This window comes from Paramormyrops kingsleyae, chromosome 12 (genome assembly GCF_048594095.1).
Source record: "Paramormyrops kingsleyae isolate MSU_618 chromosome 12, PKINGS_0.4, whole genome shotgun sequence".
Classification (NCBI taxonomy): Eukaryota; Metazoa; Chordata; class Actinopteri; order Osteoglossiformes; family Mormyridae; genus Paramormyrops; species Paramormyrops kingsleyae.
In genome coordinates, this window is record NC_132808.1 from 14,105,676 (window position 1) to 14,121,995 (window position 16,320).

General features: G+C 44.8%; 3 protein-coding genes across 4 annotated transcripts; 2 read left to right on the forward strand and 1 right to left on the reverse strand.

Moving 5' to 3' along the window:
• Positions 1–287: 287 nt before the first annotated feature.
• LOC111856444 (E3 ubiquitin-protein ligase CCNB1IP1) lies at positions 288–3,828 on the forward strand. 2 transcript variants are annotated; one of them, XM_023836404.2, is made up of 5 exons: positions 288–364; positions 1,976–2,274; positions 2,371–2,517; positions 2,680–2,866; positions 3,091–3,828. In XM_023836404.2, exons 2-5 carry the CDS (start codon positions 1,978–1,980, stop codon positions 3,252–3,254), a joined length of 795 nt encoding a protein of 264 aa, XP_023692172.1. In that variant the 5' UTR covers positions 288–364; positions 1,976–1,977; the 3' UTR covers positions 3,255–3,828. The 2 variants fall into 2 exon arrangements, with proteins under 2 accessions (XP_023692172.1, XP_023692170.1); XM_023836402.2 differs by lacking the exon at positions 288–364 and adding an exon at positions 1,631–1,723.
• Positions 3,829–3,990: 162 nt separating this feature from the next.
• ttc5 (tetratricopeptide repeat domain 5) lies at positions 3,991–10,899 on the reverse strand. The gene is made up of 10 exons (XM_023836401.1): positions 10,756–10,899; positions 9,771–9,903; positions 9,362–9,573; positions 7,354–7,504; positions 6,920–7,011; positions 6,750–6,806; positions 6,330–6,476; positions 5,770–5,984; positions 4,574–4,718; positions 3,991–4,368 (listed from the first exon to the last, which is right to left on the reverse strand). The coding sequence occupies exons 1-10, from the start codon at positions 10,813–10,815 to the stop codon at positions 4,249–4,251; spliced, it is 1,332 nt and encodes a 443-aa protein (XP_023692169.1). The 5' UTR covers positions 10,816–10,899; the 3' UTR covers positions 3,991–4,248.
• A 287-nt stretch (positions 10,900–11,186) lies between these two features.
• mettl3 (methyltransferase like 3) lies at positions 11,187–16,317 on the forward strand. The gene is made up of 11 exons (XM_023836454.2): positions 11,187–11,804; positions 12,416–12,597; positions 12,985–13,452; positions 13,641–13,816; positions 14,141–14,354; positions 14,502–14,689; positions 14,902–14,940; positions 15,122–15,230; positions 15,326–15,391; positions 15,693–15,805; positions 15,992–16,317. The coding sequence occupies exons 1-11, from the start codon at positions 11,702–11,704 to the stop codon at positions 16,101–16,103; spliced, it is 1,770 nt and encodes a 589-aa protein (XP_023692222.1). The 5' UTR covers positions 11,187–11,701; the 3' UTR covers positions 16,104–16,317.
• The last annotated feature ends 3 nt before the right edge of the window (positions 16,318–16,320 follow it).

The following is a 16,320-nucleotide window of genomic DNA, read 5'->3' on the forward strand; positions in this document are numbered from 1 at the left end:
CAAGGATACATTGTTTCCATCCTCGCCGAAAGAAACCAATCCCATGATTCACTGAGCCCCAAGTTAGTTCTTGGAAGGCAAGTTAGCAAGACCGGTCTTGCCATGACCACAAGTATGGTCTTTGCGTTCAGGACAATCTCCACAGTGCATTAAGATTATCCTTAAAACAGCAGTACCCAAACACCGCGGTGCTATGAATGAGACCCCACATTCTACTAAATTCAGAAATTTCTGGCATTTCAAACATGTTTTTCATATATAAGCCGGGCAGTCTTGAAAATAAAAAATGGATGACAAAATTTGCTGGAGTGGAGGGCATTAGCATGTGATCCCACCCAAATTGTTTGCCACCGACTTATAGCAGGTGAGGCATTTTTAATGGTTAGATCTTCAGTGAAGAGCAGGATGTGTTCATTTTAGTCATTCTCTTTCTGATTTGGATTTCTTTAAAAAAAAAAACCAGCACTTCATAAACTGTCCTTTTTGTTTCCTGACAGATTTGCACCTCATGATTTACCACAAACTCATACTATGATGAAACCGTCGCAACAACACAATATACTCCTCTTTCTGTTCCCCGTCCTTCTGACGTCGCTTTCGGAAGCAGAATTTTGCTATGATTGTATAAAAAGTAATATTACTTAAACCAAACACCCCGAAATGAAAACGGACCAGAGCTAGGGATTTCCTACCGGTTATGCGTCACATAGCTAAGAACTATGGAGCGGAGAGATATTTAATATTTCATTCTCTGAGAATGGGGGGGTCTCTCGAATATTTTTAGTAATTTTGTGATAGGAATCCCAGATTGATCCGCTATATTAAGACAATCCTGACAGCTTTTTTAGCGCGGCCAGCTAACCAACACTCCGTGTGGTTTGCAACCGGTAGCCTAACTGACGGAAAACAGTGACCTTTTTCATCTTTGATGTCGTTAACTAGCTGCTTTCACTAAAATCTATTCGGATAGAAATCAAGTCCAGAGAATAATAAAAAATCAGTTTTTATTTTATTTAGTGGAGCTTACGGTATAAGAATTATGAAACATAAATTAGATTACTAAGCAAACTAAAAAACTATAACGCCAAACTTGTATGACTCCATTTCAGAGCGGTGTCCATGCCAGAACAATGCAGTTATTCGCGTAATGTCCATTTAACAGCCTCCACAGAAACGAGCGTAATCCGTCTACCTTATACCATAATATCGTAGTGAGGTGTTTGTGGATACTATTAATATAGTGTTTTATCGAACAAGATTTTGTGAAAATGTGAAAATACATTCTGCGTGACCGTTGGGAAGTATAGAAAACACAATCACTACTTGTTGTTTGTGTAGTATTAAAACAATGACTGGGTTGCCCACTTCGGTCAGCTGGCTGGAGTGAGATGTTAAATTTACATGCATGTCTTATTACCTTCTAAATATAGGATGTAGGGTTTGAAAACGACATGACAGATGCGTAAGAGTTGGCAGCCCTGCAAAAAGGGAACTTTAGCGCTACACCACACCATAACACTGATTTTTTGGGGTTTGCGAACAAAGCCTAATTGACATTGAAACGAAGAACTCCAGACCACGTGCCCGAAGTCGACCAATCGGAGCGCACGAACTACCCCCCTATCCCACCTGCCTAAATTTGCCCCAACGTTCGGTGTAGCATCTCGTAGACTTTAAGCTAACGGTTGCTTGAATTTAAACGCAATTTATCTAAAAAAAAAAGGTAAATTTGGTTTTGAAATCATGAATTACCCACATACGTCTGTCAGGCAAAGCCTACATATCATTTAGATATTTTTTTTTACCTGTTAATGATTGCAAAAACTGACTACTACATTCATGAGCTTTTTTACAAGCTAGCTACGGTTTTAACTGACATTTTAATATTAGTCATTTGAAAACATTATGGTTGATTATGTTTATATCTGTAATAACCTAATGTTACTGCACACATAGTTTTTTTTTTCTTTGCCAGTCATGTCCCTATGTGAGGACTTTCTCCTCTGCAACTTTCCCAAATGCCGGGCAAAGCTGAGTGGCTTTGCTTGGGTGACAGCATGTTCACATGCCTTCTGTGACCAGCATGGATCAGGGGAATTCAGCCACTCACCAGCGATCTGCCCTGCATGCTCATCCGCACTGTCAGGCAAACTGGATATTGTGCGCACAGAGCTAGCCCCATCCGAAGAGTACAAGGCCATGGTGTTGGCAGGGCTAAGGCCTGAGATTGTGCTAGATATCAGTGCCCGTGCTCTCGCTTTCTGGACCTACCAGGTATTTCTGTGTACATATTTTGAAGGTGTGAGACTGTGTAGAGAGGTTTCCGGAATGTATATATATATAAGGGCGAAATGCCGTTCTGCATACCAGGTTCATCAGGAACGCTTGTTCCAAGAGTACAGTCTGTCCCGAGCTGAGACCCAAGTGAAGCAGGCAGAAAAGCTGTTGGCCCAACAGAGTCAGAGTAGGGAGTTGGAGCTCAGTGCCATGAGAGGAGAGATCTCCTCACTCAAAAAGGTGCCATATCTGTACAATAGCCTTCTCTGTTCTCATCCCCACCAATTTCCTTAACCAACTTGCCGATAAATTTCAACCTTGAGCTTATGTAAACATTTAGGCAATTAGTTAAAAGTTGGCTTTTTTTTCTAAACAACACTATGTTACTTTCCTGCCCTAAAGGTGATGGAGGAGTACAAAAGGAAGTACAGTGAGGTTTCTGAGCGGTTGATGGAGAGGAACAGACAGTATCAGAAGCTCCAGGGCCTGTATGACTCACTTCGTCTGCGAAACATGGTGGTGGGGGAGAGAGAGGGGATACGCTTTGCCCCCCCAGAATTTGCCCCAGCTCGTAGACAGGACAACACAGGTTGGGAGGGAGACAGATGGAGATGAAAGAGTTATTAAATTAAACATCAAACTACATGATGTATTTTGTGAAATTATTGTTATGCAGATCTTAAATTCAAGGCAAAGTTTGAGCTTAAATCTAAGAGAAATTAGGAATGATAAAATAAGAGTTAATTATACTCCTAACCTACAGATTGAAGACACTGTGTTGTGTGTAATACAGAGCTGTTTCTGCTTCCCCAGGTATGGAGGGCCATCACTCCACCTACAATAGTCCATCCTTTCTGGGTACAGGATCTGAGGGAAACAAGATCTTCTCCACATTGGAGCCTGATCACACCAGGAGTTTCTTCCGTTTTAACTCCCCAGCAAATAGCCAGAGTCATGCCTTTGTGAGGAAGCAGTGACACCAGCTGACTTCCTTTAGTACAGTGAGATCACAGTGAATACCAGGAACACTGAATTCAGTGAGATCAACCGATTCATTCAACATTCCAAACCTGACTATCTCAAACTAGCAGGTTCATTATTAGTGCAGATGAAATATCACACACAAGTGCACATCTCTGTAATTCAACACAATGGAAAAGCTTTTTGAACACAGTGACGTTTATACTTCAGAATTTAGTTGTTGGGCCAGTGCATTACTTACTCTGGTCAAATGTTATGCTGTATAAGGCCTTGGCAAGGACAAGCTCTCTCGTTCTAGGTGGTACCAGACATTTTTTGCAGCTAACTTAAACACTGCTAAGATTAAACATTCCGTTACACATACGAAAATGTGGTAGTTTAGTACTTGGAAATGCAAATGGGAATGCTGAATGTTAATTAGTGATAATAGTGCACACACTTCATAGTTTATATATGATCTACTCACAAAAGAACTTCCATTGCCCAAATATGTGTAAGAATGGCTGATATTAGGATTTGTTCGTTTCTACTGAATCTATTGACAATTTAAAAATAAAATGTTGCACTTGTGTCCTTGCTTTTAAAACTATAGATCTGATAAGTTTAAAGCATTTCTGCATCTACAATAGAGATGAATAAAAATCCAGGTTGCATGGTGTCTGGCGTTGTCTTTAGGCATACAAAAGGCAAACCAAAATAAACTGAAAATGCATGAAAAGTGGCCAGCAAATCTCAATTTTCCCTTTTAATGAACATTTTTTTATGTTCCTCAAGGGACAGCTTTACACCATATAATTACAGGGTACAAAAAAAAAAAGGTTTAATACATATTTATAAAGAGACATCTATCTAAAACATAGTGGATGCAAAAGGACAAATATTTACACTACTTTCTCTCCAGATTCACAGTTCTCCAGTTTTGGTTGGTCCCAGTCTCACTCAAGGAAACTGCCGACTTACACTGTGCTTGGACTTCACTCCGTAGAACCCTCACTCACTCTGGGGCTTGTAGCTGACGGAGGCTGCCATCTGACTTCTTGCTGCTTGCCTCTTGCCATTGACAATGAGGAACAGTGGAGATTGCACACGTATGCTGCGAAAGTCATATGACTGCAGAAGGGAAGGGTATAGAAATACTTCTGAGCAGGTAAGCAACTGGTTCCTAAAGCCAATGACAGTGATGACTAGTCTGTCCAAAATATAGATGTATCTTTATCAAGTCTGGGAGAAAAATACAGGTATTCAGAGTACATGGGTATAGACAGTCAAAGTTTGTTCCTTGTGTGATCAGCATGTGATTATGTGAGGGACTAACCTGATCTTTGTGTGTAACACTATGACGTTTGACCTGGGGCTCAGGGATGACCACAGTGTCTCCAATCAAGACCCCCCAGTTGTCTGCAGTATTGTAGACCATGACCACACAGCAGGTCTCCTCGCTGTCCACAATACCAAAAGTACTGGGAAAGAGAGGCAAAGACCTCTCATTACTTACTTCATATACATACAGTGTTTTTATGACATCCATCCATTCATCCACCCATCCTGTAACTGCTTATCCTGGTCAGGAGTCGTGCTACAACTGGAGTTCCTGAATAACCTCACATCTACTAAAATCACATACTAAAAGACAAATATTTCTGGAATGTATGATAAATGACGGTTGACATGATAAAAATAGGTTAGGGTAATGTGACTCCAAAATTTAATAACTTACAGTTACTAATTAACAGAGATACTAGAGGCCAATATGTAATTATATGCATTTTAAATAAGAAATAATAATAATATATTAATCGATTTTATCATAAACATCTCCTATGGGTCTTATGAGTCTCACATGATTTACCTAGTAGTTGCTGTGCTTTTGTGATAATTTGTCAAATATTTTTACATTTTTAGAAATCAAAGACTTTGACCTGTGCAATGCATGGACATACAAAAGTTTGACTCTTTTAGATTTGAAAACCAGTTCAGATTTACTGGAAAGAACAATTTGTTCATGAATTTGACACCACTACTGTTCACTTGGATAGCTGTTTTTGTGTGCAAGTAGTGTTTCTCGCTAAGACCATATCTCGATGTAGTTTGTGTAGTGCTTTTCTCTCTGACTGAAAATCACACAAATACAAATGATATCTTCCACGTTGTACTGGACTTGGGTACTAATATATCAATCACATTAAAACAGATTCTGCAGGAAAAAGACTGCAACAACAAACTTTAGTGGTCTGGTTATGCCAAGTTATGTCATTGTTATTTACAATGGTTTAAATATTGCTCGTATGGGTACTCGGTATCGACAAGTACATAAATGCAAGTACTCACACTTGTACTTGATCTGAAAAAAATGGTATCGGTGCAACCCTAATATATATGTATGGCAGCTGTATGTATAGGCCTTATTTTCTACAGCATGCAACAAATCTTAACCATGCTTTTCCAAGATCTGGGGTGAACAACTCCTTGTGAAGATACTCATTGTATTCTATATATGTTTAGCAAACTCACAAGGCCATGCGCCCCTCGGAAGCAATGCTGAACACCACCTTCCCAATGGCAGCAGCCCCTGTGTTGTGTCCATGAGAAAGGGCTGACAGACTGCAGGGTTTCAGCATTCCCACACTGCCTGAGGGCGAGCAGTATTGCGGTGAAGAGCATGGCCCTATAGAAGAAACACAGAGGGAACCTAGCATGGTCCTCAACTTCCGTGCCTTGACCTTCCCCTGGGAAGACAGAGATACATTGGACCTTAGTCTGCAAAATGACTCAGAGCACATGCAATGGAGCCTACTAGAAATAATATATCATTGATTCATAACATATCATAGATCTTGCCACACTTTAATATACAACTTTACTCCTATGTGAATTTAGATCTTTGAGTAATTGTTTAATGAATTTTCTGTCTAAAGACTGAAGGAGCCTCAGTTTTACTCAATGAAGTAGAAGGATCAGACTTCCTGACTGGCCGACCAACCAACCATGTGGATATCATTCCAACACATACAAACATTTACTTGCAGCTGGAAAGAGAGGATAAGCATCAACATATCCAAGTCCCAAAGTACCTTATTGTCAATGAGGGCAGTGAGCCGATGCAAGTAATCCAACAACTGCCTCTCTCTCTCACAAGGATCCTCCCACCCGGGGTCCAGAGCCGCAGCCCGACTGTAACCAGCCAGTGCCGAGCTAAACATCTCCTCATACTGGAAGAGCTGAAACATGCAATTCATTCAGTCATTAGTGAAAGAGTAGCACTTCATTGTGAATTGCAGGTCAGGTCGACAGTGCCACATTATTCCTGTAGGCCAGAAATAAAGGTTACCTCACCAGAAAACAGTAACAAAAACTCCATCCTGCTTGCCCACTCCCCAAACTAACACAGAATCACCGTTTGGGCACCTTAAAACCTGGAATACTAATTAAATTTACCATTTACTGCTTCTGAGCACAAAGCAGATTAGGCTGAAGAGAAACTACACTTGTACCGTGGCTCTGTTGAAGTGGAGGTCGGGATTACAGGATGCTGTGCTGTCCACTCTCTCCTGCAGCAAGACAGAACACAGTACACAGTTCCTTTCACTCCAGTGTGGATTACAGAGGTACTCACAGACAGACTGTGTCAACCCACGGGTATTAGCTATGTACATGAACTCACAGCTTGTGCGTAAGCGCTAAGAGCTTGCTGTGACATCTGGGGGTTCTGGCCGCTGCTGAAGAAAAGCGAGACGTAGGCATTCCCCAGGATGTCTGTGAGCACAAACATTTATGATCAGATCACTCCCCTGCTCCGCTCCACTTCCAGGTACCCAAGTCCAACCGAACTGTTCCATCAGTCTGTATTCTGTTTCACCTGGATGGTTCTTAATTTACTCCCCCAACCCTCTCAAATGCAATCAACCAGACAGACACACCGTGTTCCAAACACTCACTGATTAACTCATCTGTCCTCTAGTAGTAAATGGGAAAATGTTTGATATTTGGCTTTACTCTGATTCCTAATCACTGCCTACTAGTTCAAATTCGTACTGGCCTCCTTAATTAAACAAAGGAGCTGCACCACTCTCCTCCAACCCCACCCCCTGCACTCACACCAAGATGTCCCATCTGCGACGTCCAGCTGCACAGCCTGCCGGGCCAGGTCCACACTCTCCAGCACACGTTTCCCTTGCTCCTGGGCATCTCCTGCTGGCAACTGCCTCAGCACCATGGACAGACTGCGCAGGGACACCTTATTCTTACACTGGGGGGAGGGGAGGGTTACAGTGCAAGTTATACATATACAGCTCTGGAAAAAATTAAGAGACCGCTATATGTCTTAAAAATATGCATTTTACAGGGTGGAAGCAACTTCTTAATGCCAGAGATGACAGTCAAACTATCCAACAGTGTCTCAAATCGGAGGATGGCCTCAAGTGACCTTCAAAAAAAAATGGGAAACATGAAGTGCTGAAGTGTACTGCTAGGACAGGCAAGGACAGCAAGGACTTCTAGAAGCCCATAAAGCAAGCCTTCATGAATGAGAAGCATGGAAGAGCCAGGCTGGAGTTTGCATTGCAAAGAAAAAAAAAATGTATATTTTACACAGATGCATTCGCATAAGATGAGAAATAAGTGAAACTAAAAATGTTGCTGTGGTTGCTTAATTTTTTTCCAGAGCTGTATACAAACATATTCATGTATCACAAAGAAACTAAATGCTTCTCCCCTCCCTCAGACTGACCTGCTGCAGTGCCCCGTTCCGTCTCCCCTCCCTCAGACTGACCTGCTGCAGTGCCCCGTTCCGTCTCCCCTCCCTCAGACTGACCTGCTGCAGTGCCCCGTTCCGTCTCCCCTCCCCAGACTGACCGGCTGCAGTGCCCCGTTCCGTCTCCCCTCCCCAGACTGACCTGCTGCAGTGCCCCGTTCCGTCTCCCCTCCCTCAGACTGACCGGCTGCAGTGCCCCGTTCCGTCCCCCCTCCCCAGACTGACCTGCTGCAGTGCCCCGTTCCGTCTCCCCTCCCTCAGACTGACCTGCTGCAGTGCCCCGTTCCGTCCCCCCTCCCCAGACTGACCTGCTGCAGTGCCCCGTTCCGTCTCCCCTCCCTCAGACTGACCTGCTGCAGTGCCCCATTCCGTCTCCCCTCCCTCAGACTTACCTGCTGCAGTGCCCCGTTCCGTATCCCCTCCCCAGACTGACCGGCTGCAGTGCCCCATTCCGTCTCCCCTCCTTCAGACTGACCTGCTGCAGTGCCTCATTCCATCTCCCCTCCCTCAGACTGACCTGCTTCAGTACCTCATTCCGTCTCCCCTCCCCAGACTGACCTGCTGCAGTGCCCCGTTCCGTCTCCCCTCCCTCAGACTGACCTGCTGCAGTGCCCCATTCCGTCTCCCCTCCCTCAGACTGACCTGCTGCAGTGCCCCATTCCGTCTCCCCTCCCTCAGACTGACCTGCTGCAGTGCCCCGTTCCGTCTCCCCTCCCCAGACTGACCGGCTGCAGTGCCCCATTCCGTCTCCCCTCCTTCAGACTGACCTGCTGCAGTGCCTCATTCCGTCTCCCCTCCCTCAAACTGACCTGCTTCAGCACCTCATTCCGTCTCCCCTCCCTCAGACTGACCTGCTGCAGTGCCCCGTTCCGTCTCCCCTCCCCAGACTGACCTGCTGCAGTGCCCCGTTCCGTCTCCCCTCCCTCAGACTGACCGGCTGCAGTGCCCCGTTCCGTCTCCCCTCCCTCAGACTGACCTGCTGCAGTGCCCCATTCCGTCTCCCCTCCCTCAGACTGACCTGCTGCAGTGCCCCATTCCGTCTCCCCTCCCTCAGACTGACCTGCTGCAGTGCCCCGTTCCGTCTCCCCTCCCCAGACTGACCGGCTGCAGTGCCCCATTCCATCTCCCCTCCCTCAAACTGACCTGCTGCAGTACCTCATTCCGTCTCCCCTCCCTCAAACTGACCTGCTTCAGCACCTCATTCCATCTCCCCTCCCTCAAACTGACCTGCTGCAGTACCTCATTCCGTCTCCCCTCCCTCAGACTGACCTGCTGCAGTGCCCCATTCCATCTCCCCTCCCTCAAACTGACCTGCTGCAGTACCCCATTCCGTCTCCCCTCCCTCAGACTGACCTGCTGTAGTGCCCCAGTGAAGCAGGTCTTAGCAGCAGCAAGGTCCCCCTTCCTCCAGAACTGCTCCCCTAAGGTGTTCCAGGCCTCCACTAAGCCCGGCTCCAGTTTTACAGCTCGAGAGAGGCTCTCCTCCGCAGCTGCGCTGAACCCAGAGACCACGCCCAGGCACCGGCCACGGAGGAGCAGGTACTGAGCATTATGTTGGTACTGCCCTGGTGGAGGAAGACATAAAGGATGCAGGTTCTTAAAAAAAATCAAATTTGGTTACCCTTAACCATTTCATAGAACGTAAGACAAGAAAAATAAGATGCTTAGACTGACAAATCAAATTATGGAGTAACCCGACTATGGAAGAAAATGGCAGCCAAGTCAAAACAAACCAGACACACAAAAACACTAAATGTCTAACCTTCTTTCTCTTTCAGCAGGTTCAGAGTCTTTTCCATTTCATGATTGACATCAGTTTGCTTCCTCACAGCATCCTCTACACTGTGTGTCTCAAAGTAGTGGTCCCGGAATTGATAGAGCTCATCCACAAGTTGCTACAGAAAATAATAATAATAAAAAAAATCTATCAATAAATCCACATCCAACCAGGGAAGAGTCTGATGTAAAATTTAATTTTGTTTAGGGACAATATATGATGCCAGGAACTCAATTCAACTAGTTACAATACAATTTTAATTACAGCGAACTGACATTTTAACTAGTTTAAAATCCAACACACATTGATATGAATGAGAAAAATGTTTTGGATCTCACTACCTAAAACAGAATTTCCGAAATCAAGAACTGGAATTATAACTACTTAAAATTGAATTTTAGAAAGAATTTTTAATTCTTTTAATTTGTGACATCCTCTTGAAATTAATTAAGGCTAAAATGGTTTGTCATAAACACCAGTCGAGCACAATCGTTTTAGCCGAACGGTTATACCGAAGTTTACGTCCATCCACCAAAGTGATCGTGGGCAGTCATAACCCAACTAGCGTTCATGCCAAGTCCCTAACAGCGCGGACAACAACGCCTATGAAAACAAACGCACAACCGTTATTATATCAGATTACTGCTGGATACAAATTGAAACGTCTATTAAAACTGTAAACATAATTATTACAATAATTTAAAGTGACGCAGGACCGATACGTCACAGACTACAAGTGCAGTGTGCTAGGATGTTGTATCAGCAAAAGTACATAGCGCAGAAATATAAAATCGGCTATAGGTAAAAATTTCATAGCTGACAACTCGTTATATTAAGCAACCCAGCAGCAAAAGAACACCAAAGAACCAAGTTCAGTGTAATGTTGTGCATACAGGAAAAATACATACGTACACCATTACCCACAATTGTTTTACATCAGCATAAATAACACACCATCAACACATGATACCTTCAAAACTTGCAAGTCCTCTTTATTAACCGAATCACTCTCCTTCTCAACGTCAGCCATGTTTACCAAATACTACCAGATGTATGTAAATATGCGCGTTCCCTGCGTAACGTGACTGAAGGGCGTAGCATTGCAGCACCTCATTGGCCAAACTTCGCCGGCACGCTGAAAGATAACAACCAATAAAAGATCAGAATTCACTGTGGAGCCTGGGTCACATATCGTAGATTTAGGGGACATATATAGATGCGTATGCCACCTTGTGGCGCGGCGTGGGGGATCGCTGTTGGGCAAGTTGGGTTTTTAAGTGTCTAGTTCAGTGGATGTTTCGCTATGGAATGTGCCAATAAAACAATAACTTGGGTATAGAAATTGTATGTAGTGTATGTCTTTATTTATGTATAATAAACACTATCGTTTATTTGTCTTTGTAACACTTGTCCAGTGCATGGTCGGTATGTACAGCATATCTGTCTATGTATATCTGTAAATATAAGTTATGAAAAATCATAAGCATTCGCTTATATATAGATTCGCGGGGGTGATTACTAACCTATTTATTTATTTTTATTAATTCGAAAAATTACTCAAAGATTTCTATGGTTTGGACTACATTGATCCGGAAGAGGAAACGTGCCCTTTTAGAACAACATGCCGGGCAGTAGTGCTTAACAGTACAGTCCCTGGTTGCATTTAATGTAATATGAATGAAATCTTCTTTCTTACAGTCTTTGTTATGATCACAGTGAAAAGGCGTCACGGCAGCAACAAACGCAACAACTTAACAAAAGTCGTAGCTGATTTAAATAGTTAGTTGTGTAGTCGGACCTTGTGTTGTGATTGCGAGGAGGCGAAGTGAACTCGGGCAGAATCGTGCATCAGCGCGGATTTTAGCAGAAAGCAGCAGCAGCGTAACGGGTCCGTAAAGGAGACCGTGTCGATTGTCATGTCGGATACATGGAGCAACATACAAGCGCACAAGAAGCAGCTGGACTCGTTGCGGGAGAGGCTGCAGCGGAGGCGGAAAGACACCACGCAGCTGGGCATAGGTACGTGCGGAGGCCATCCACCCAGCCGCCTATCGTGCTCGGGTTTGCGGGGAGCCCATTCCACTGGAAAAACAAAGACTGCCATCTTTCCACTGCACCTAGTTCCCCGACTAACCCAAAAACACACATCAAAGTACGAGAAGCGAAGGCATCCTCATCCTACCATCCAAAACAGGGGGATTAGCATAACCAAGGAACAGTCACAACCATGTATACAATAACAGAGTGACCAAAATCCAGAAAGACAAACTCCCTAGTCATGCACTGTCTGATCTAATACAGGGAGAAGTAGAAGATATAGTGTATATTTATTTTACTTTATGACGGAGCTTCTGCTGTTTGAATCTCACTGACATAGTTCTTGACCTCATACAGTGATTTGACAATATAGGTTAGAGAAATTTCTAAGTTTGTAATTTTGAATTTTCATATTAGTCAGGCCCAACTGAGAAATAATGTATTTAAGTAACTTTGAATATAAATGTAACACAAACTATGTCTCTGTGCAGTGTTGATTCAGTGTCTCCTTCTCCCCTTGTATCATAAATGTACTGTAAGTATTCTATATATTCAGTTTTGTACCCAATTTTCTTTTCTATGCTTGTTTGCAGAGGTGGGGGTAGCTGAGGGGGGGTCAGTACGCAGTGACAGCCCAGGGCCAGCTCTTCAGAGCCCCCCTCAGGCAGAGCGCCCCCCTGACCCAGAACTGGAGAGGAGACTCTTGGGCTATTTATCTGAACTGAGCCTCGTGCTTCCAACAGATTCGCTCACCATTACCAGCCAGCTTAGTACTGTGAGTATGCTTGTCTGCGTACGTGTTTCAGGAATAGCTTTACTATACTGGAATCTGTGCTGGACTGGAGATATTTATCAACAAACACGCTGTATTTAACCATTTGTACAAGTACAGGTACATTGGAATGCTTCTCTTTGCCTGGCCCATCTTGCTCTCCATAGCTTGTGGGTCACAGTGCAGGGCCAGCTAACATGCAGCGCCCCTTGAGCTGGGGGTTAAGGGCCTTGCTTAAGGGGCCGCGGAGATGGGACTGTTCTGCCAAGGCTAGGGCTCAACAAGCGATCATCTGATTACAGCCGTAGAAACTTAGCCCACTGAGCCACACACTGCCCCCTGTCTCTCTCTGTCTGCAACTGCCTGTTTTGTCTTTGTGACCCCACCCAGCCTGATTCCCCAGCCTCACATGGCTGCATCCAGAGTCTTCTGCTTAAGTTCTCCGCCCAGGAGCTGATTGAAGTCCGGCAGCCATCTCTTGTTCCCTCAACCTCCTCTTCAACCACCCCTTCCTCCACACTCGTCACCTCTGTGGACCACACAAAAATCTGGGCCATGACTGGCGGTGGCGCCCCAGCCCAAAGGACAGGTGTCAAGAGGAAAGCGGAGGAGCAGCCCCACCCCAAACGAACCCCAGGCTCTGGCTCCTCCATGCAGTCCCCCAGTTCCCCCTCAACCCCCTCCTCACTGGCGATAGCCTTGTCATCCCAGCTGGGAGGGACGTCTGATTGGAAGTCCGGAGGGAGCAGTGGAGCAGATAAGAAGGGCAGGTCTTCCAAGGGTCCGACATCCCACTTGGACATGGAAATTGAGTGTCTGCTGAACCAACAGTCCACCAAGGAACAGCAGAGCAAAAAGGTGAGGAGAGGAAGGGAGGGAAAAGTGTGAGAGAGCCATTGGGGCTTGGGGTGCAGTAAAACTCACCCTGATGATCAAAGAAGAACAAGAAGCCCATGTTTTGTATTAAATATATATGTTAAAGTTTCAAGTTATGTCGCCGTTTTCAATACAGCTGTTGCTCACCGCCAATCTCCGTTTCCCTCTAGGTGAGCCGAGAGATCCTGGAGCTCCTAAACACGAGTTCAGCCAAGGAGCAGTCTATCGTGGAGAAGTTCCGTTCTCGTGGGCGGGCCCAAGTCCAGGAGTTCTGTGATCACGGAACCAAGGAGGAGTGCATCCGCTCAGGAGATGCCCCCCAGCCTTGCACCAAGCTGCACTTCCGGTCTGTACCCCTGTAACCCCTTTCGGTGGGCTGACGCTATGATGTTGCACACAATACGGTTATTATGAACATGCACCTAGGCCCTTTGATGTCACTATATATAGTGTCAGTAGGTCACTAACCAAATTGTAAGGAAGTTGGCACAAAGGTAATATGATGTCATTTAATTTTTTATTTTTTTTTTAGGTTGAAATCAACTTTGATACTCGCTATGTCAGTCCCATATTTGATCATGTCTTTACTGATCTAGCACTTAATTGTTTTGCATTGTCCTTTTATTTAGTTTCTGTTTTGGTAACTTCATGCCGTTTGGCCTCCCTGCAGACGCATCATAAACAAGCACACAGATGAGAGCCTGGGCGACTGCTCCTTCCTCAACACCTGCTTCCACATGGATACCTGCAAGTACGTGCATTATGAGATCGACTGTCCCCCGGAAGCAGAGGCGGGATCCCTGGGGCCGCAGGCAGGGGCCACAGAGCTGGGGCTGCACTCTGGGGACCCGGACAGCAACGTCGGCAAGCTGTTCCCCTCGCAGGTGAAAAGCAATGGATACAAAGCATTAGGCTCTTAGGCTGCAGATTCGCTGCAAAGCATTAGGCTCTAAAGCTGCGGATTGGCTGTGGAGCAGTAAGTTCTCTCTGGATTGGATATACAGCATTACTTTTCTTTGGTTTGCTTTTAGTGGATTTGTTGCGACATCCGCTACCTGGATGTGTCCATCCTGGGGAAGTTTGCTGTCGTGATGGCTGACCCCCCCTGGGATATCCACATGGAGCTACCTTATGGGACGCTAACTGATGACGAGATGAGGAAGCTCAACATCCCCATTCTCCAGGACGACGGATTCCTTTTCCTATGGGTGACAGGCAGGTATGTCATTGGTTAGCTAGCAACTACCTGCCATTGTCTTAAATGCGTATTTAAGTCAGCCTTGAACATGCATTTAAGGCACGAAGGCCTTCAAAGCTTGGCAAATGGAACAAAAAAAGTAGCTGTCTCACTAAACTGGGTGCAACCAGGATATGATTACTGTTTCAGTAATTTTTGAATAATCATTTTTTTGTCGTCTCTCTCTCTCTCAGGGCTATGGAGTTGGGGAGGGAGTGCCTGAGCCTCTGGGGGTAGGAGCCTCTCTAAACATCCTTTGCATCTCTATGATATTATTTGTCAGTAAATTAGCTTGGTAGATTCCTGGAAAGATGCTTCTCTTATTATGACAAAACTGCCTATTAAGTAAATAATTAAGCAGAAGTAATTTGGCTAGACGTCTAAGTGTCGCTGTGTCGTATGTGCCCCTCCCAGGTACGAGCGTGTGGATGAAATCATTTGGGTGAAAACAAACCAGCTGCAGAGAATAATCCGTACTGGGAGAACTGGTCACTGGCTGAACCATGGCAAGGAGCACTGCCTGGTATGTGTGTCTGTGTGAGTCAGTATGCTGGAATCATGTTCACTTTGTAGTGTATGTAGTCGTATGGTTCTCTTACAGTGTGTGTCTCTCTCCAGGTGGGCGTGAAAGGGAATCCTCAAGGCTTCAACAGGGGCCTGGACTGTGATGTCATTGTTGCAGAGGTCAGGGGTCACATTCACAGATTTTACATAAAATGTCCTTTTGCAGCCTGATTGTTTAATGCACATTTATTCTAGTCTGGTATTCCTTATCTTTATAAGCCTTGTTTTGTACTGTTCTTTAAGGTTTCCCTTAAGGTTCTGTCCTATCAGAATCTTTCTCCACGTTTTCTTGTTAGATGCTGTATTATTTGGATATAAATTTTGAGATGAGAAGAATGTAATGAAGCGACCCAGCTGTTTGGGCTCTGCGCGTGGCCTCCCATAGTAGTGCTTACGGTAGCTACCTTTGACCCGGCTGCAGGTTCGCTCCACCAGCCACAAGCCTGATGAAATCTACGGAATGATAGAACGCCTTTCCCCCGGCACCAGGAAGATCGAGCTCTTCGGCCGGCCTCACAACGTACAGCCCAACTGGTAAGCTGTTTAAACCTGATATCCTCAGCAAATGCCTGCTGTTTTTTTGCTGTGAGCTTCTGGAGCCTCTGAAGGTAATGTTTATTAATCAAGTGCAATCTAGTCTGTCTGCATGTAGCCGAACACTTTTTTGGCTTTTGATGTTCGCTAAAACACCCCCTTCCCCAACCTTCTGCCCTCTGCCAGGGTGACCCTCGGAAATCAGCTGGATGGCATCCACCTGTTGGACCCTGACGTCGTAGCACGATTTAAGAAGCGTTACCCTGACGGGGTGATTTCCAAACCCAAGAACATGTAGATATCGTCAGGGAGGAGGGTGCTGTTTAGATATTGGGTTTGGATGAAATACTAGACTGACTGAATGGTAAATGTCTGATGTAAAAGAGTTGTGTTGTTAAAGAGTTGATTTTTGTTTAGATACAAAATGACACATTGTGTTGGATTTTCCTTTTTGTATTATGAAACGGTATATTTTTAATAAAACTGTTCAGCAGTGGATTGCTAGCTTGAAATGT